We start from the raw sequence: 21,504 nt of genomic DNA, 5'->3' as shown, positions 1-21,504 counted from the left end.
CAATGCAAATTACGTGAACAAAAATAAACGCTTTCTAGTTTTCTATTTTGTATAATAGCAGGTTATTTAATATATTTATTTATTAAATGAGAAAAATAAATGTTATATTATATTGTTGAATAATTTTATTTTTCTTTGCAATCCTTATATTACAAAACATACTTTTCCAGACACATTGAAAATATGCTCTATTTACATTGGGTCGTCGCCTATAGTTTTGTGCTAGAGATTTTTTTGAATCTTTACAGAGGAATAATATTATAATTACTATATTTTTCTCTCGCATAGGCTTTTTTTCGTATAATATATATGATTATGGCAGTACATTTACATTAAAGTCTATAATCATTTTTTGCTTTTTTTTCTTTCATTTGCGTATAACATATATAACATTTTTTCGTAGTATATGAAAATCTATATACTTGTCTTATGTGCACGATTTAAATATGAAAGAACAAAAGATAATGCTCGCGTTTTACGTAACAAACAAGCAACATTTTCCTTCGAATATATATATACGCGTAGCTTTATTTTGTATCGTGCAAGCTTGAGATCTACAAAAACTCATTAAAAATCAAAACAAATTCGCCTCTTGCATTCGTTCGCATTCATAAGCATTTAAGCTCCTCAAACGTGGTATTTTCAAAATCATTCTCGGACCTTTCATATTTGTTTTTTTTTTACCTCATTCTGCGATATGTAAGAATACGTACGAATATATAAGAATATGCAAGAATACACGGAGAAATACATTTTACGAATCACAAAAAGCTGCATAGAAGCGCTAAAACTTGATTGGACCCGGTTTTACGTTGTCCTTTTTTTTAAATAAGCGGCTGTGACTGATTTCTTTCCTCTTCCTTCATTCTTCCTCCTCTTCTCGCATTGTATGGGAAACTCCCCTACGTAACTAAATGTTACAAATGTCCTAGTATTGTCTAAGGGTGCCCTTTTCATTCTCTACTACTTCTCACGTTCAGTCTATATATCGCATACTTGCATTATTTATATAAGATTTCAAAGTTATGTATATGTGTGTACGTATGTATGTCCACATATACACATACATATATATACATACATATATACACATACACACACTTTTAGTGCAACGGGAGGATACTTTTCTAATCTCTAATTTTTTCTTACTCTAATGCCATAAAGCATCTATTTACATTTTATATCTCTTTCTTCGCTTCTTTATATCGCCTTTCATTCGCTGATATCATATTCGCGCATATCACTTTCATTCGTTCGATATTCATCTAACAAGAAAAGAAGAAAAAGATCGAACACAAGAAAAATGACTTCGCATCGTGTTCACTTGTACACAATTATCTATCTAAATAGAATTGCCTGACGGATAATCACCGTAAAATAAAACGCAGTTTTAATTAAAGAGACAAATTCTTCTGGTTGCACTTTTGCTTCTATATAGTTCTAGAAAAAACCGAGGTGACTTAATCGTCCGTCACACGCGGTTGCAAATTTAATCGTGAAACACGTATCAAGAGGTACTGTTCCTATGCTTTTTGCTCTTCGTTTTGCCGGATTCAAACTCGTCTTCGCTCCTGCGTCGCTTTTCCTTCTGCTGCTTCTCCATCGCCAACATCGTGATCATCCGCTTGTGGGAGTCGCCCACTATCCATCCATGCTGCTCCTGTCGATCGTCCTCTTCCTCCTCGGGTACCAGAACCGGCTCCGGCGCCTCTTCTTCATCGCTCGAGCTGGACCAGTAGTATAACTGCTGAAGAACAGCAGTGCGTTTTCGCCTGCCGATTGCCACTCCGACACCCTCCTCGACCTTGTTCCATGACTTGGTGGTCTTTAATTCTTCGTCGTCGGAGTCGTGTTTTCCGCCAGACGATCTGCGCTCTTTCGAATCCTTGTTATTACTCGCGGATGTCTTCTTGGACTTCTCTGATGATTCTTTAGTCTTCTTGCTCGCCGGAATCTTTCCGTTCTCGCCGAGTTTGGGAACTTTTTTCAATCTCACCGGTGATTTCAAGAGCTTTTTTCGTTTAGATGACATTGATAAGTGGCCGTTGTTCTCGATGGTACTCTCTGTAGAGGGAAACACAGATTTTAAATTACTGTGAATGTCTTCTGAACTGCCAAGGGGAGACTGATTGGTGGAAGAAATGTGTTGTGCAGTCTTCTCAATATTCTCGTCGCTGCTTTTCTTTTGCTTCTCCTTAGACTGGTATTTCTTTTTATGGATCTGCCCAGAAACGACTTTGGTTTCCTCCGTATCTACGTCTGTGCTTTGCACGACAATCTTATTTCTCTTGCCAACCTCTCGCAAAATTTGCTCTTCGATCGCTTTCTGCTCTTTGGCGAACATCTGCTCGTGTTTTTTTTCGAGATATCTCTCCTTTCTTTTCTCTTTCGACTCTCTCTTCTTACGCGATTTGTCATGATCGTTTCCTCTCTTGCTGTTATCTCTAGCATATGATTCCTCATCTGAACTGCTTATTTCCGCTAGCAACCCTTGCTTGCCTATCGCGCACTTCCTCTGTCTTCTAGTCGGCTGGAAATCCATGAGTATTCTCTCCTGCTCTTCTCGTAATTTGTCTAATTGTTGTTGCTTTCTCTTCTTTGATTCTTGTACCTTTCTGCTAAGGAACACGTGTAGAGGAAGATTGTTATCGGATTCTTTCTGCGGTTTCTCGTTGCTGGATAGTTTCTCAGGCAAAGCTGGAACATCGTCATCCGGTTCTTCTTTCTCATCTTGTGTCTCCGTATGATCCAGATGCTTGTTTTCCTTGTCCACGTTAACGATTCCATCGTTAGAAGCTTCGTTCACTATATCTATTATATCATCATTAACGCTATCATTTTCAGTTTGGACTTTCAAGCGTACAGTCTCAGATTTCGGTTCAAGATCCTCGTGTCTATCCAAGAAATCTAAAGCTTCTTCCAAGGGAATCAATTCATTCTCCGGTGCGTAATCATCTTTCATATTCGAAGTTTTCATTTGCAAAGTTACGTTTTCATCGTCCAACGCTTGCATTTCAACTCTGTCTTTTGCTTCCTCGACCATCAATGTCGGTTCTTCGTTCCCTTCGACCTCCGTCTCCGTCTCTGAACTATCTTCTCTGTACAGATCTTCCAGCTCAAATGTCCTCTCGTATTGATTGTCCGCATCGTCATCACTGTTTCTCGCTTCGTCGATCGTCTTTCTCTCATCTATCACCAACGAACGATCCGACATTTCTGACTCTGATTTAGCGACTTCGTAATCCTTTTTTACAGCATTCTTCTGCGCCACTTGATTCTCCCAATCGCAATTTACAATTTGATCTTCGTTCTCGAATTTGGATTCGTTGATTACATGCTGATCACAATTTATCTCATCGGTGTCGACGTCGAGCTGTTTCTTTAGGCTCTTTCTCGACTTCGACGACGGAGGCTGTTGTTCGTTCGCAATTACGTAATCAGCGTCTTCTTCCCGCTCATATTCACTCTCGGACGACGTCGACAATTCTGCAAAGAGATTCTGTTTGCCCTTCGAGCATGCGCGTTGACTCTTCGAAATGCCAACGCCAACATCTTCCGCCTTCGCAGCTGTCCTGAACTCGTCCGAGCTGTCATTCTCATACCACGCGTTTCTCGCTCGTTTTTTCGGACTTTTACCTCGCTTCTTGAGTTTGCTGGGCTGTTTGACACTCTGCTCAAGACGCTTCAAGCGTTGCTGTTTCCTTTCCACAAAATCATCCATCGGTCCAATGATTGGGTCCGCAACTTGCTGCTGCTGCTGCTGTTCTTCGCTCTGGAACGACTTCAAAGCGCCTTTCGTCTTGGGTGCAAACTTCTCTAGCTCTTGAAACTTACGATCGATTATAGCGTCTAACTTTGTGTCCGCGATGTAATTAGTTTTGCCGTTCTCCAATGCGCCGAGATCCTCATCAATATCCTTCTTCAACCAGTTGCTGTCGTAACTCTTGTCGACTTGACTCCTGTAGGACATTACACTACCCAAAGGAGGCGCAATTTGGCTCTCCTCCTCGTCAAATTCATACACGTCCTTTATCCTGTCCGAGTCCCCCTTTCGATCGAAGGAATCGCGACGCTTTTTCTTCTCCATCAAACCGCCATATAGCTCGTTTCTTCGAATCAGCGGGAACTCCTGCTGCTGCTGTTGCTTCTTGCCCCTTTTCGGTTTGCGTGGTTTCTGCACGTTTGACTCCTGGGTGGCCTTTGAACGTTCCTGATCCTTTCTGTCATTTATCTCCTTCTTGCGTTCAAATAGCTCTTTGATAGGGTTTCTAGTCTTCTTTGTCTGAGATGTTTTCACCACCGTCGATCCCTTCGTCGGCTTCTTCGACAAATCCGAGGTATCTTTGGTCGCTGTAGCCGCGGCCGCAGCTGCCGCTGCCACAGTTGCGGCGACCATCTTCACCGATTGATGATTCTTGCCGCTGTTCGTAGTGTCCTCCGGTGATGTGGAGGTAGGAGCTCGTGCACAGGCCAATTCCGCCAACAGTTTCATTGGAGCGGATCCGCTGTGGAATGAAATTAATATAATATAAGCCATGTTTATTAACGAGCGAATGCATCGATAGCAAGATTCGTTATTAAACTTATTAAATTTGTATGAGATCACCTAATTGAGGTATAAAATATGATCGTGTAGATGATTATAATCATCCATTAAATTAAAAGGTTTTGTATTATTAATACTTCGTTACCAAATTTTCATTATTGTATTATACACAGCACAGGAGAAAATAAATGAAAAATATTTTTTCAATAACATGTCGATGTGGGTATAAAATTAAAGAGGCTGTTAATTAGATTTTCCAATTAAAATCTCAAAATCGTTTATTATTACGGGTAATTACTGAGAGTAGAAAATAAAATCGAATGCAGTAAATAAGTGAGAAAATACTGCAAACAAATAAACTATTTTTTACTTGTAATTATTGTATAATTAAATTAAATTGTATAATTAAATTAATATACTATTCTACAAAATTTCAATTAATTAAGCTATATTTTTATTTCATAATAAAAGTATAACAAACGTTACTGTAATTAATAGCAAAACATAAAATATAAATAAAATATATGGTATTATTGAAAATATTAATTCTGATGTTAAAATCTAAACACTTTATTCTATGTTCGAAATTTATAGAAGAGGAGATCTACTTTTTTTCGACCCATATGTATATTCCTTATCTTCGAAAATCCTTCTTTCTATCTCCTAAACATGTTTGTCAGTACGTAACCTGGCCGAATATAATGAACGTCGTGTATACCGAGGGCTATATATAGAGTCCTATACTGTAAAAACGTTATACGTCGATGTTATTGCAGGGAAAGATCGCTCATCGTATAGAGTGGAGAACGGATCAATACGCAACGAACGAATGGGCATTGTTCGTCCGAGAGACGGTCCTTGCAACTATCCTTTGTTAAGATTATAAGAATCATCAAACATGCATAATTAAATGTAAATTTAAAAAAAAGGAAAAGATAGTAACAATTATTCGCGATGACATTTTAACGTCGATTCCGGTTTCGATTTTCGAGAAGCTAATGTGTCAGGATGATCGCGCTCGAACATATGGATTATTTCTTTTTTTTTTTTGAAACCTGATCATCCTTTATCCTTTACGCGATCATACGCTACATTTAGTTTAGCGTAATCGAAGACTGGTGTGAAAACAAAACGTATAGTCGCGTGTCGATGAATAAACGAGCGATCAACAGGTGTTGAACCGAAAGCTAAAAAATGCACTTTGACATGTGATATTCATTCCTATATAAAACACAGTCAAATATATTTTTAATCATCTAGCTTGACATTTCGTTGTATGTGTTTTTTATCGACCTCGAAAATAGTTTGCTTCTATATTGAAATTTTATAGACACAAATTAAAATGCTCATTTTTATATTAGCACAGCAATATATACATTTCTCTCTCTCTGTGAAGCATTTTATAAGAAAAATAAATTGAAGTCTGCCTTCTGGCGTAAAAAGCAAAATTTTATGGTATTAGCAAGTCGTTCCAGAGCTTCCTACCCAAGAAAATTCCGTAAATTTATTCATGAAGTATTTATAAAGTTATAAGCACCTTCGTTTCTTCGAAGTTCGAAAGTTTATTACATCAAAGTATTAATTGCATCAAGCTTTATTATTACGCTAATATTCATAATTTGCGTTTTTCGTACAGTTGAATATCCTAGAGAAACTTAAAAATATTTAGTAAACGTGCGCGCGATTACAACTAAAAACATGCGAATGAGATATAACGTCTAGATCGAGATACTCACTTGTGGTCATGTTTGCTGTTGCTGTGCAACAAGTTGGACAATGCCTTGTCTACCAGACCACCTAGAGTCGAATTCACTTTATTCTTGTGTCCCGGCGACGGTACTCGTTCTCTATTCGACGCAATCGAGGTAGATAGTTGTTCCTGCTCGTGTATGCTCGAAGAATACGACGAGTTCCTGACGCTGCCTCGCTTGTCATCGTCGGGATAATCGTTGTCGTCGGTCTTCTGACTTCCGAATGTGCTGGCTATCAGATTCTCGCTCTCTCTCATACGCTGCTGAATCTTGTCTCGGAGCTTGTTATTATGCTGAAAAGCTACGTCCAGACTGTCCTCGTAACTGAGATTGTCGACTCGCGACGCGTCCGGACTGGCGGATCTGCTAGATTGTTCGCTACCGCGCGTTCGATAGCTTTTGTCGTAACTGTTGCACATCTCCTCGCCGAGCAACTAGAATTTTCAAATAAAAGATACTTTATACCATGTAATATACATATATATTTTTTATTTAATATTATATTATAATAATTAGTATATAATTACTATATAATTATATATAAAAGAAAAAATATGAATTAAAATCTTATGGCAACTGAAAAGATTATTTCCGCAAGTCATTTTATATAAATATAAATTAAAAATCAATAAAATTGCCACTATCGCATTATCAAACAGATTAAATGAATGACAACGCATATGTATAAAAATTATTGCCACTAAAATTATTTAAAATACTCACTTGATTCACTGATTCCAGAAGACTACCAAGACTGTTTTGGCTCTCCACGTCCCTCCATCGGTCTCTGTTAACTCTGAATCCTTGCGGCTGATCGTCTCGCCTGTGATAAGACTCTGTGTGGTCTAGCTTGATCTTCTTCGCGCCTCTCAGTTCATTCTCGCTGGTGGCCTTCAATCTCGAGCAACACTCTACAAAGAGCTCCTCGTCAAAGTTTAGGATCTTACCCTGTCGCGGCTCCGTCATCGACTCAATCTCTCTCGGTACATCTAAAGCGTTATCCTCGATCGCGTCCGTGGGGGCGATCGTCACCACATCCGATCTGTGACCCGATGACGGCGACCTGATGACGATTTTTTCCCCAGAGAACTCACTCGAATTCTTTCTAGAAGTATCTTCGTGCGTCATTCTTTCTTCTTCGTCGCCATCTTCATCCTCGTCCTCCTCGTTGTTGGAGCTACTATCTATCGAGCTGTCTCGGGGAGTCTCGCAAGCATAGAACGGCGACATTCTTCGACGTCCGAGATCATCGTCGTCGTCGTCATCATCGTCGTTGTCTTCCTGCTCTTCCTCTTCGTCGTCATTATCAGACTCCCGAATCGCTTGAGAATTTACGTCGAGATCGGCGAATTGATCTTTCACAACTAGTCCCGCTAAATTGCTGTGCGACAAAATCGCGGATACCTCGTGCTTCTGTCTCAGCTTCTCCTTCTCCATCGGCTGATCGTCCTTTGCGAGATCTTCCTGATCGAATTCTAGATTTTTCATGGAAAGTTTCCAATCTTCACTGGCGATTCCCTTTTTGCTCTTTCTGGAATTTGTTGACTGATGATTTATATCCGCGAAAGATTCATAAGTATTATCTTTGACAGTCAGATTCTTGGACCGGTTTCTCGATTCACTTGTAGATCGAGTCGTCTGATCGTTTTGCATTTCGTCCTTCGTTTTTTGATTTCTTAAAGCTATCGGTGAGTCATCAGAGTTATCTGAATTTTTTGAAATCATGTCATCTGTTTTCGTCTTGTCGGTTGTATTAAAATTCTGTTTCTTACGATTATTCGAGTCCTTTTTCGATTTTCCGCGTGCATTTTGTGCTTCAATCTGCTCTTGATTTATAAAACTGCTATCTTTCCAAGTGTCATCATCCTTATGTTTGACACTCTTCGAATTATTCAACCGATCTAAGTCTCCAGATTCATGAAATTCACTTTCTTGTTCCTTGAAATTCTTACGTATCTCGTTCAAGTCCTGATCAAAAAGACATGCTGAAGTTTCGTTATCAAAGGCTTTCCAGATCCTTTCACCGGCCTTAATCTTACTCTCTCTCTGTCTGCATTTGAACATGTTGAATTGCGAAGGCGAAGAAGAACGCTCGTTCTTCGCGTGAGCATCCTGTTTTTTACGGTTCGAACTGTTTTTCGATTTTCCATAGACATCGTGGTCGACTCGAAGATTCTCCCAGTCTGTAGAAATCGGGTTCCTATCCTTCGTTCGCTCCTCCTTCCATTCTTCCTCGTGATATCTTCCTAATTCGTCATCCTTTTTACTCAAACAATCCTCGTCAAACTGGCTGCTCATTTCTTTAATCTTGTTCACATCTTCGTCGTTTTCCCAAAGAATTAGCGACTCCGACGAGTCAAAAGTCCGGAGTATCCTCTCATCCGCTCTGATCTTGCTCTCTCGATGTCTTCGCTTGACTGGATTAATGGGTGACTCGACAGGATCCTCGAGCGTCGTATTAAGATCCTTCTCTCGTTTCCTCCGGTTCTTCAATTTTCCATGAACCTCGAGATTATTGCTTTTATCGCTTCCTTTTTTTCTGGGAGACAACTCAGCATCCTTTTTTGTGTCGGAACTCGAGTGGCGCTTTTTATCCTTCTTGTGTCCGTTCTCGGAGATCTTGGTCGGTCCACGTAAACAGGATCTCGCCTCGGAAGCGCTTCTGGATATGTCCGAATCGTCTTCCGACCGCGATACCCAGTCATTCAGCACCTCCTTCACCTTGTCTGCCTTCTCGCCGCCGAATACTCTGCCAAACACGCTCTTCACGATCTTGCTTTTGCTCGAAGAAGCAGATTCGATCCCATCGAATTCGTTCTCGCTGTCGCTCGATAATTCAGTGATCTTGGCTACGGTAGTCTTTTTTCTTTTACCTCGAGAGGCTTTTGATTTCTTACGACCAGTTTCTCGTTCTTTGCCGGCCGACTGAGAACTTCCTGAGAATAATCTCTTGCTAGACGATTCCGTTCGAGATGTTCTTTTATCGGGGCTACTATCAATATCTAAATCATCTATCGTCTTCTGAGCTAACAACTCGGAAGGAGTTGTGATGAGAAGAGATTTATCGTCAGTGACTTCGTCCTCACTGTTTTCTGATTGCGATTCGAGCTTCGTTTCTTTTTGGAATATTTCTACCTCCGGATGTTCCTTTCCTGATTTCGTTTGTTTCTCCTCCGAAATATTTGATGGCTGCTGAATCTCGGAACTCTCAAGTTTATTTGTTCTAATAGATTCAATTGATTTCAAGTCATCAATTATAATTGATACTTTTTCAGTAATTTGCGAAGAACATTCGGTTAAAGATTCGGCTGTTGAGTTGTTTGAAATATTTGCACTCGTATCATTATCAGATTTATCCTCTGACGTAACTTTTCCATCGTCAGCGTTTTCGTTAATTTCCGATGTATCGACAACTTCATTTTTTTCTGATGGAATGTTAAAAGCAAGCGTGTCGCAATTCCTTGTGAATATATCGGCTATCTTGATGTTTGTAGATTCTACCTCTTGCATCAATTGGTCGTCAGAAGTATTCACCTTAATGAATGGAATCTCGTTTTCTTCATCAACTTTTAATTCGTCCTTCTCCGTTTCCGATAATTGCGATTCTCGAATATGATTTTTACTGGCAAGAAAAAATTCATCATTCGATTCTGAAGAATTTACCAAAGTGGTCGAAGCAGCTTTTTCAGATTCAATTTGTCCCGTTTCTTCTTTTACTACTTCGTTGCATTTTGATTTCATCGATTCGGAGGCACTAGAATCTTCTGCTTGTATTGATAAATTGGTTGCGTTTTGTACAGGATTCTTTCTAGGTCTGCCTCTACTTCGTTTAGGAGGATGAATATTTGGATTAATATGCGCCGACTTGCTAGCCTCGTCAAGATGCTCTTTAGTATGAGAAATTAATTTTTGATCCTTGATTTTTGATTCTTCAAAATTACTCGTAGCGATCTCATTTTCACTAACTTCCAATTCTCCGTGAGCAGAAGTAGCACTCGAATTTGAAACAATTCGATCTCGAATTCTCGGTCTCCCACGTTTTCTCTTTTTAGTGTCATTAGTCGACTCTGGCTTTGATTTCACGACTTCCGCGTCCTGAAAACTTTTGTTTTCAATATCAGTCGTTTCTTCTAGCGGGTCCTTACTAATTTCTTGTTCCGCTTCGTTCTGTCTCTTTAGTGAGTCATAGCTAGTTTCCATCTCGTCGTTGTTCATCTGCATAGAAACGTCTATAAAATAAATATCAGCTTCTACATCAGATTCTTCATAATGTTGAATGTTTTTATTTCTTCTCGGTCTCAGACTAAAACGAGTCGTCTCACTTGAAGTTTCACTTTCTTCCTTCTTATCGTTATCTACTTTGCCGACTTTCTTCAATGTACTCCTCGTAGTCCTCGTAGATTCTATATGTTGTTTATCCTTCATCTCGGTGTCACATAATAATTTTGAATAATCTACTTCATCGTTCAAAGATTCGACAATCGAGTCCATCTCTTTCTTCGTTTCGGCTGAATCCATAAAATGAATTTCTTCAGGTACGTCTTTGGTTTCTTTTTCTGTTTGTACGATTTCTTTTGTCGAACTATGCTCGTAAGATGGCGAAGAAGAGTTTTGTACAAGACAATTAACCGTATTTGATGCCAATTCATTCGGATCAAATTTAAATTCTTCCAAGTCGGGAGAATCCAAGAGCAAATGTTCCTCCGCCAAGTTCTTTTTCTTCTTGTTGCGCTTCTTATCGCCGCTCCTATTTTGTTCTGACTCGTCTTGTTTCTTTTGGATTTGTTTAGGAGTAGACGACGATATTGGTTCCTCTGGCGTCACTTGATCAGTCAGAACATATTCCTCGTGACTCATGTTTTCAGTGATTTTGCAAATTTCCTCGTCTAACAATTTATCTTCTAGCGTTTCCTGCTTCATTACTCCTAGATCTAGAGATTCCGTGACAACTACATAAGGAGTATAACTCTCATTCGAGGTCTTCGGAATGATTTCGTAAGCTTGACCATCGTTTGAAACACCCTTCGCATTTCGATCGCTCACTTGATCACTTTTCTCTTTATCGGTTTCTTTAACATTATCGGACTGTGTACTGTTGTTAGCAGGTTCGAGTTTATCCTTGGTAGATTTCATCTGCAAATGGGACTGCGACTGTGTATGCTTCTTCAGGGAACTGTTGCGAGTAAAACTAGTGGCACACACATCGCAATAAAATTTAGCTGCCTCCTTCGTGAGCTTCTTTCTCTTCTCTACTATTAGAATTTCACCGGTTTTCGTGTGTACTACAACAAAGTTACCTGCCGTGCGTTTCTTCGGAGCAAGAGCATCATCCAAAGAATCAAGGTTACTCGCTATTGTTTGTTCTGTGGTAGCATCTTTGTTTGATGATTTATTTGTCGATGGTGTATCATTTACTGGAGCATCATTTACTGGAGCATCATTTACTGGTGCATCATTTACTGATGCATCATTTACTGGTGCATCATTTATTGGTGCATCATTTACTGATTCATCATTTACTGGTGCATCATTTACTGGTGCATCATTTACTGGTGTATCATCTACTGGTGTATCAGCCTCGTTTTGTAATGCTGCAGATTTCTCAGCAAGTTCGAACTCTCGCTCGATACTCTCTAAAGCTTTTGTGTTCTCCAACGAAGCTTCAATATCTATTGGAATGTCGAGATCGTCCACATCAGAAAGATCGAGATGCTCATCAAGCAACGATTTAACTTTTGCCGTCTCCTCGTTTAAATTTTCTTTATCACTATTTAGTGTTATCAAATCTGCTTCTTCGTTATCGTGAGCTACGTTTTCCTCCTTTCTCTTCCTCTTAGCGAATCGCTTCCTCCTGAAATAGCTGGATTCGCTGGCGCACGAACTCTCGGATAAGTCATCCGTACTCTCAGCGTCCTGACTACGAATGCTGGCAACGGCAAGATCCTCCTCACTCGATAGCTGTGTTTTCTTGAACATGGATCTCGTCTTGACTACAGATGGAGTGAGACCGATCGAACCTGAAGAACTTGATCTCTCGAGCGTCTTCGTGATCAATTGTTCTTGTATGTGTTCCTTGAATTCTATTTGTTCTTCGACTTTCTCAATCAAGTTAGACATCTCGTTAACTTCTGCGAGTTCTTCGTTTATCCAAGATTCTTCGGAAACAGTCTTGCCATTACAGCGATCGTCCTCGAGCAGCACCTTCTTTTTCGGACCGCGTTTCTTCACGCTCTGCAACAGATCCTTTACTTCCGGTATTTTAAAAGGTTCTAGGCTAGCAGATAATTGCTCGATAGAATCTGCGACATTAGGTCCCTCGTTAAATTTCGAAGTAACTTCGGCAGGCTCGTCTTCTGGTAGAGTCAGATGTTCATCGGCTAGTGACTTTTTCTTTGTAGCTTGTTTCCTTGTTATTTTTGAAGATGTTAAATTATCTGCAATTTGTATTTCATCTCGTTTTTTTGATGTTGTTTCTATTGTATATAAAGACTTTTCTAAAATATCATTTTCGTTAGTAATCTCGATTTTAATCTCATCAGTAAATTCCAAAGAATCTTCTTTGCGTGAAGAAGATAATAGCTCATTAATGGGCTTCACAGATGTTTGAAGAACACTTGAAAGAGATTGTGATTTCCTCTTGGATGTACGTCGAACTGATTCGCTTGTTTGGTTTTTCTTCCGAGTTCTATCCTTAGATTTTTCGCTTTTAACAGCCTTCTTTAATGTCGAGGATTCAATATTTTCCTCGATTAATTCTATCGCTTCAGTATTAGCTTCGACAACTTCTTCGTCAGAAATTATTTTGTTAACGGCTTCTTCAAGATTTGATGTTAATTCAGCCGCTTCTTCATAAGCCGCTTCTGGGAGGTTGGCAAATCTCTCCAAATTTGATTCATCGTCTTCCGCAAGGATTTTCTCTAAACTCGACAACTCCAAGTCTTTGCTTTCACTATGTTGAAACTTCTCGACTTTAGCATCTATTTCCGAAATTTTCATGGTTTTATCTTCTTTTTCAAGCTCATGTCTAACGTTGAACATCTCTTTTTGCTTGGGGATGGACGCGATAATGTCGTCGAGTCGGAACTCTTTCTGAATATCCTTTTCATTAAAATCTTCAACGACTTCTAATGACTTTCTTTTGCTTTTCTTCGACCAGCTTGCATCCTCCAGAGATCTTTTACTAGATTTCCTTCTAGATTTTACGCCACTTTCTTTCTTTTCGAGTTTCTCTACATTTAGTTTTTGTGTCGTAATTGACGAAATGGAAATCTCCGTTAAAGTATCTGTCAATGATGATGGAGTCTCATCTGGGATCTCCATTGGAATAATTGCTTCTTCATTCGTCGCCGATTTATTCTCGCAAGATTCAACTTGCGATTCCTCAACAGACCGCATTGTATCACTCACTTGTCTATCCACAACATAATTGTCTTTTGTTTCAGCATCTGAAACATCATTTACCTTAGTTTGATTCTTGCTCTTTATTTCAATTCTCGTTGCTAAGTTTTCTTCACGATTATCTTGAATCATTAAATCCGTTGAACGTTCCGCAGTGGCATTCTTGATAATTGCATCGTTTTCCGATCGGTTTTCAGAAATGGCAATTATTGGCGATTTCTTATTGGAAGATGTACTCGTTATAATCGTACTTTCATTGTTCTCGTTCTTCGAGGCATAGCTTACCTCGCCAAAATTCGTACATTCCGTATTATCGGCCAAAGCAGGCCCGACTTCGTCAAGAATGCTGGTCAACTCGTCGGCGGCATTGTCCAGAAGGGAACCTACCTCACCCTCCAACAAAGCGTCCTTCTGCTTGGCTATCTTCGATACAATCTTCTCCAGGTAAGAACCCTTACCCTTGGATTTTCTTCTGGACAAATCGAGAATGATGTCGTTGGTCGGTGAATTTACCTTGGCAGTGGAGACTTTCGACGACGTGTCGGTCTGATCCGCAAAAGCATTTTCGTCCTGCGTTTTATCAATACAAGGACGAGCGTTCTTTTCATCATCCGCATGATGATCATTTACATTCGTCGCTACAACTTCATTCTCTGTGGATTCCTGCTCATTCCTAGCGAGAACTGATGTCACGTTGTCCTCGCCAACAGGTTGTTGCGTGTTTCCGTTACGCGTCACTCTCTCCGGATTGTCTAGACTAGTTTGAACCGTCAGTACCTGCACGCTTTGTTCTACGGGAATGTTTATGCCTTCAGTCAGAATGCCAATAACATTGTTCAAAGATCTCTTCCTCGACGATCTCTCTCGACGCGCGCCCCACGTTTTCTTGGGTTTCGTTACCTTCAGTTTATTGTGAACATTCACTGAAGTCTCTAAAGAATTCTCCTTACCGCTATCCACTGACAAGTTGCTTGTTTCGGATTGCAAGTGACTCAGATTAAGATTCATCATCATCGAGTCACGATTGTCGCAATTGTTATTATCGCCTTCGGTTTCGTTCTTGTCGATGGTCTCTTCAAATTCCTGCTTCTTCTGAGTTTCCTTCTCGCTCGGTATGACATTCTCACTGTTATTCTGTTTTTGCGTCGCATGTGTGTTGGTTTCTTCGTCAATGGATTTGATGCGACTGCGGCGTTTCCCAGACAAACCGCTAGCTTTTTGGGAGCTACTACTTGTAACTTCCGAAGACGGCTCACTCCTGGCTTCAATCAATGATCTTCTAGTCTGTCTGCTGTCGATCTTATCCTCGATATCAGTGCTATCGATTTCCTTCGATTTCGCGTTTGCTCGAGTCTCTTTTTTGCTTTGTTGATTTCTTTCGTTTTGCGTAACATTGTTAGTCGCATCTTTGATATCCTTTTCCAAATTAATTGTTTTCACCATCTTTTCGTCGTCTTTCTTCTCAACGTTTTTCCTAGATGATTTCCTAATTGCTTCTACCTTCTCTTTCTTTCCGGCTCCTTTCGAGTTGTCCAATTCTTCATCAAGTTCTCGTGGGCTTTTATCATTTGCTTGGAGCGGTTTCGACCTTGGCGTCGATTGTCTCAGACTGCGTTTCGAGCCAGTATCGTTAGACGCGATTTCTAACGTATTCAAAAGGTCTTCTTTGCTAGCCGAACCCAAGAGCTTCTTTACTTCAAACGGGATGTCTGGTAGTTTCATAGAATCTTTTTCTATTTTGCTTTTCGAATTACTTCGCGTTTCTTTCGTTTCTTCCTTCTTTGACTTTGAATCCTTTTTAACATTGACTTCACCTTTTGATGTTTCTTCCTTGCTATTTTCGCCGTTATTAATATTCTTGGTGTGCAAAGTCTTTCTGATTTTCTTTTTTCTCTCTTTTAGCATCATCGAGTTATTTTTGGAAATTTCGTTTTCTTCAATTATCTCTTCCTTCCGTTTCGCTGTGTTTTTCGGTTCCTGTTTCGGCTTTCGTCCCCGCGTTGATTTCTGCTCCTTTGTGCTTTTTTCTGGTGCAACCTCAGTATTAGTCTCGGTATTACTTTCTTTCTCTTTCGAAACGTGCTTTGCAGAAGTTCGAAGTGTCTTCTGATCCTGAAGAGATCCTGATGATGTCACCGGCGACAAGATGGGCAGGTCGTTCGTCGATTTATCGGCATCGTCCTCGTTGGGGGACACAATTTGCATTGCTGGTTCTAAAGTCGGCATCTTGTCGCTGTCCGATGATAGCCGGGTGACTCTTCGTGGCAGCTTCACCTTGGCTTTCTTCAACTTTTGGATCGCCTTCGGCTTCAATAATTTGCTTTCGACCGAACTGACAGTCTTATGTTTTCCGTCGTCCATTTTCAGCTCTAACGATTTTGTCGGTGCTTCTTTATTCGGATTGCGAGCGAATTTACCGTCTTGCGTTCGTAACTGCGACTTCGCTTTGAGGGAGGCTTTGAGGTAGGACGTCATCGGATCCGCGGAACGTTTCCTCTTCAGGACGCCCTGCATTGTTTTCTTCTTATTCCTTATTCCAAGAACCGATATTCTTTTCTTGCCGGGACCGATGGTGCCTTTATTAATCGTCCTCGACGTCGTTTTCGAGTTCTTTGGTGTATTCTTTGGAGAGGACGTTTCCTCACCTTTTACATCACTCTTCGTCTCCGACGAAGTACCAGTGCTCTTGAACTTTCCAGATTTGCCCTTCGCTTTTAAATTCGCCAGCTTATCGTCTTTACCTTGAAATTGAGAATTGCCTATTTTTCTCTTCATGTCGATTTTCGCCTTTTTATCAAAAATTCTAGGTCGTCCAACTGCTTTCGGACGAACGACCTTAACGTTCAAATCTAAAGTCTTACTGGCCAAGAAAACCTCGTTGATCTCTTTGGCATCCTTCTTATTCTCGTCCCCGACTTCGACATTCTTGCCGTCACCGTCCGATCTCTTCTCCGTCTCGTGACATTTTTTCACGACGCTCTCGATCACTGCAGTTATGTTGTCGCTTCGACAGCGATTCCGTTGGATCGACTTGGCATTCTTCAGCAACTTGTTCCTCAGGGCGGCTTTGTTACGCGAGATTCGTGACACGGACGAATTGTCGCCGATTATGCGTGGCCTCGTTCTGGTCTGCACCTGTTTCAACAAAGTTCAAAGGTATCACTATAACGATGATATCGAATAAATTGCATATCTTTCGTTTATAAATTTCAATTTCGTTGAGATAAAATTTTTTAAAATTCAATGAATTATTTATATTTATATTTTAATTACAATTTATAAATTTTTATTTATGAAATTTACTTTTATATATATATCATATTATATTAATTTGATAAACATACAAGGCAAATATAAGTAGAAGGAACATGTTGATTGAAAGCAAGAAGAGAAGCGTTTTTTTTGAAGAATCGAACGTTACACGACAATATAAAAATCATTTTATCTGTATATGATTGTGTGCAATCATGTAAATGTGTATTTGTGACGAGCATGTATGTCAACTAATCGATGCCTCCGCTCATGTGCGACGAGGCGCGCAGGACAATAACGCTTTATCATCGTCATTTCGACGAGTCTCGAGTTTTTCGTGTCTCTTCCTCGATTATTTAGGATATATGTGTCATCCAGATTAACATCAATATTATAGACATTTTGTTGCTTATATCATTTGTCTTGATAAAACATAAACTTGTATCAAATCCTTCTACAATTTTAATTAGTCTCATTTATTATTTCTATAGTTAACTGATTTCTTTACTCGAGATGTAAATAATAATAATAATAATAATAATAAACTGTATCATTGTCTCTCTTCAATAATCTGTAGAAAAATACAAAAAAAAAAAAAACAATTATGTACAACATAATGAAGAAAACATTCTAAAATAACATTTAATTACGTGATTTTGAGATATATGAACATGTTGATTTCCATCAAAATTGCTTGGAAGACTAATATCTAATCACATTATCACAAGAGCTATATATATATATAGAAAGCTTATTAACGATAGATATTACGCCATCAATATCCTAATTGAATCAGTTGGCGATAATAATCGACGCCACTAATACCCTTTACGATTCTAATATCGATCCAATTTTGATCGAGTATATTATTGAAACGAGATAGAGTCATTGTTCTGCACGATTAAGTTACTTACGTTACGTAGTTTGCCTTGTGATCGCATCGCATTGTCCTGCAAAACTTTCCTCGTGGCTCTCTTAGCCGGCAGATTGGCTAGCATTTTCTGAATACTTTCGCCTGAGAATAAGTTTGTATGATTATTGACTGTAACCTCGCATGCGGTAACGAAAATTTTCTAAGATAATTTCTTAAATATTATATTCTCTTACAAATTTAATTCAAAGTGTCTATTAAAAGATAGACGTTCTACTTTATGAAATTATTAAAATCATAATTTATTTCTTATATCTTAATTCACTTTTAAGTACCTTTGCATAAAATGTAATACGAAATAAGAATAAAATACGAGATTAAAATTAATTATGTAATTACGTAACGATCTTAAAATAATAATTAGAGGGAAGAAGCAGTAAGAGCCAGCGCAATAATTTATTAAAATAGTGTAAAATTAAATTAAAAAAGTTAAAAAATTTAAAATAATCAAAGCGCACGTTTCAATCCCTTTCTTTGGGACCAAATCTTCAATGCAATTAAAAATTGACTTAAACATTAACATTAGAAATTAACATTAAAAATACGTTAGAAATCAATTAGTACCGCCGTCCATGGATAGAATGAGTCATTAAACAGTCGAGTCTTAAATTATATTTTACAATGATAACTGTAAAATTTAACATTTAATATTTTAAATAAATCTCTATTTGCGTGTTAATTAATGCATTGATTTTTACTACTTTTTTCCTCTCTATTTAATTAAAATACGGAAATCATATCTAAGAAGTTCGCACATTTTCCAGTATCCAGTCTGCTAGTAGAAAATTTCTTACGGTCGCTCGGTCGGACCCTGGGTCCGGTCGGTGTCTGTTTCTCCTTGGGTCGTTGTTCCGCGTTGACAATCCTCGGCTGCGTCTGCGAATTTTGTATGTTCCTCTTCATGCCGCGCTGACGTCGTCGACGGCTGCGGCTGCCGAATGGCCGCCACTTGCACTTCCTCTTGCCGCTGCCGGTGAGACCGAGCAGCCAGGCGTGATCGCCGCCACATTCCAGCATATGACGATGCAGCTCAGCCACATTCAGGCAGCTCTTGGTGCATTTGCTGCACACCGTTTCCTCGAGCGTGGCATCGCGAGCTTCATCGGTGGGCTTGTTCTGTCCAGGAAGATACAGATGCGTGTAGTGCTCGCGCTGATCGCCGGTCAGCTCGAAGTGCGAGCACAGGACGCGCGGATGGGTAGAGGCCTTGTGATCCTCCATCTCCTTCAGCGTCATCTGCATCGTTACAAAAATATCGAATTCACAGATCATTCTGATGGATCGCGTCGTGTTTGCGTATCGATCGATACAAACACAAGGTTTTTCAATTGGTGTAAATGAGATTAGTGCGAGCTTGAGCTTTATACGGTTTCTTGCTTTTTCTCGAAATTTTTTATTTCCAGATATGACTGATCCGGAATCCGCTTAGGCGGAAGGCTTACTAGATGATGTGAAAGCTGAATAGACAGTTATTTTTATGTCACTGACATTACATGAAAATAAAAAGTTCTATTTTAGCGCGTTATATTAGATTGCATTAGATAATCTATTCATTCCGGTGACTCGTAATAAATCCATCATAGAAACAGAGTTGCACGAATGAGTTGGCGATTTGAACGAATCGCCACAAGCATTTACCATTCAGTTCAGAATGTATCGCGTGAATGTCAAAGATCAAGTACGCTACTTGATAAATTATCTAGACCGCATTCGCACCAATTGAAAAGCACCGTCCGCCACGCGACAGTAACATCTGAAATCATCTTAAAGGCTTGTGTATATATAAGCTTGCATATTATAATTTATAGTATATATCACATCTTATCTAATCGCTATATCCGCAATTGTACATCTCTTTAATCATTGTTGCATATCTTGCGTTTAGCTCGATTCGCAAATTTCGTCCGACATATATTTTTATTACAAATATTATCGTAACATACACAAATTAGATTTTTTAATTATATTTCGTAATACATTTAATTAAAATTTTTATTTGTTTATTAAAATATATTTAAAGAGAATAGAGAAAGACAAAATTTTTTAAAATAGTCTTGATAATAAAAAAGATTAATAGTACCTACGTATAAAATAGTCTTGATATTATTGCTCCAGCTGATGTTTTGACTATTGCAAAAGACGAGGCACTGAGAACAAAAGGCAGGGTAAACGTAATAAAAATCACATTTACCCGAAATAAAAACTGAAATTTAAATTATTGTATACAATATGATTGTGGGATTTTTTCAAAAATGTTTTCTCTATACCTGACTTCTCAGCACCTCGAATATTATAAAGAAAAAAAATATAGAAGCTCTATATAAAATAATATACACACTCACGTGTTTGGAACCACAAGCGCCGCATATATAGATTCGTGTTCGCGACCACTCGCCACTCAGCTCCGCGTAGATAATCTTCTCAATATTGGCCTCATTACCGCTTTGCTCCCGCCTGTTTAGTCTCATAAAATCTGCGAACTCAATGGTGAATTCCGTAGTAATAAACGATTTCGTTGAACGCGACGATAAAGTTGCCGCGGACAATTCTTCCGTCGTCTCCTTCTTGATCTCGCTTAAAAGCGATTCGCCAGGATCGCAAGAGACAACGTCGAGAATCGCGGAAGCCGCGTCGACGCTGCAACCTCCATCGACATTATCTTGATTACTCGCTGCCGGTTCGACGACAGATTCAACATGCTCTCCATCGCGAAGAGATACTTCAGTGGTTTCGCAAGACATTAACGGGATTTGATGTAGCCTATTAATGGTGAGGCGTTCCTTGATCAGCTGCTGTTTCTTCCGAAGTGATAATTGCGTAGAGATGTCGAACTTGTTGAGGTCCTTGATCGAGCACGTCCACTGTTCCCTGCCATCGTACTTGCGCGGGAAGTTGTACTTCTCAAAGGAGACTCTGCGCGGACGCGAACCGCTACTAGTTTTACCGGCTTTACGCGCGTACTCGCTCGAGTTTTCGTACTCTTCGCCGGCCGAGTAGTCCTTGCTGTAAACCGGCGTCGCCGCGGTTAGCGAGATATCAATAGGTGATTGAAATTGAACCTGATTGACGCTATGCTCGTAATACGATTGTTGCGGTGGTTGTTGTTGCTGCTGGGATTTTAATTCCGTCATCATCGTTGTCGTTGTGCTAGAGACGGTGATGGATGATGAGCACGCTGACGAACCGCCAATCGTCTGCAGCTTGCCGTCCAAATGGTGTAGCAAGTTCTCGCGGATATTGCAGCTCACATTGCTGTAAAAAGAGCTGTCAAACTCTGGGCTGGCCGGGTTATCAATGGAATCCCGGGTTGCGATGAGTTTTGTCCGGGTGCTGTCTAACTGTCGACTGTCACCTTGACTTGTCTCCAATTCCTTTTCTTCAGATATTCTCTCTTTGACTGATGGTACGTTCACCTTCTCGCGATTGTAAAATTCCTTGCAGGGCGAACCTTCTTTGATTTTCTCCTGAAAAAATGCTTCTTTTAAAATAATATGAAAACGAATTGTTCGGATGCCTTAAATTTGGAGGCTTAAAATTGAATGTATAAAAATTATATTTAATTAAAAAATTAATAATTATAAAATTAGATTAGTAATTTACAATCTATTATAAAATTACAAAAACTT

At 39.4% G+C, this 21,504-nt stretch overlaps 1 protein-coding gene across 3 annotated transcripts in view; it reads right to left on the bottom strand.

The window, feature by feature from the left end:
* Nucleotides 1-102: 102 nt before the first annotated feature.
* The window catches only part of LOC114946586 (uncharacterized), a 38,594-nt gene continuing 17,192 nt past the window's right edge, over nucleotides 103-21,504 (bottom strand). Inside the window, exons 5-11 of one of the 3 annotated variants that reach the window (XM_029323151.2) lie at nucleotides 20,221-21,342; nucleotides 19,963-20,025; nucleotides 18,634-19,114; nucleotides 17,862-17,962; nucleotides 7,021-16,830; nucleotides 6,283-6,731; nucleotides 103-4,505 (exon numbers count right to left, since the gene is read on the bottom strand). In XM_029323151.2, the coding sequence (XP_029178984.2) occupies nucleotides 1,508-4,505; nucleotides 6,283-6,731; nucleotides 7,021-16,830; nucleotides 17,862-17,962; nucleotides 18,634-19,114; nucleotides 19,963-20,025; nucleotides 20,221-21,342 (15,024 nt within the window). In that variant the 3' untranslated portion in view covers nucleotides 103-1,507. The remainder of the gene's footprint in view (nucleotides 4,506-6,282; nucleotides 6,732-7,020; nucleotides 16,831-17,861; nucleotides 17,963-18,633; nucleotides 19,115-19,962; nucleotides 20,026-20,220; nucleotides 21,343-21,504) is intronic. The other 2 variants (XM_029323152.2, XM_029323153.2) reach the window with 2 other exon arrangements.

Source organism: Nylanderia fulva, unplaced genomic scaffold (genome assembly GCF_048542155.1).
Source record: "Nylanderia fulva isolate GAGA-0341 unplaced genomic scaffold, ASM4854215v1 Scaffold9, whole genome shotgun sequence".
Lineage (NCBI taxonomy): Eukaryota > Metazoa > Arthropoda > Insecta > Hymenoptera > Formicidae > Nylanderia > Nylanderia fulva.
The sequence above is the reverse complement of the archived record's forward strand: the minus strand, read 5'-3'. Positions and strand labels throughout refer to the sequence as shown.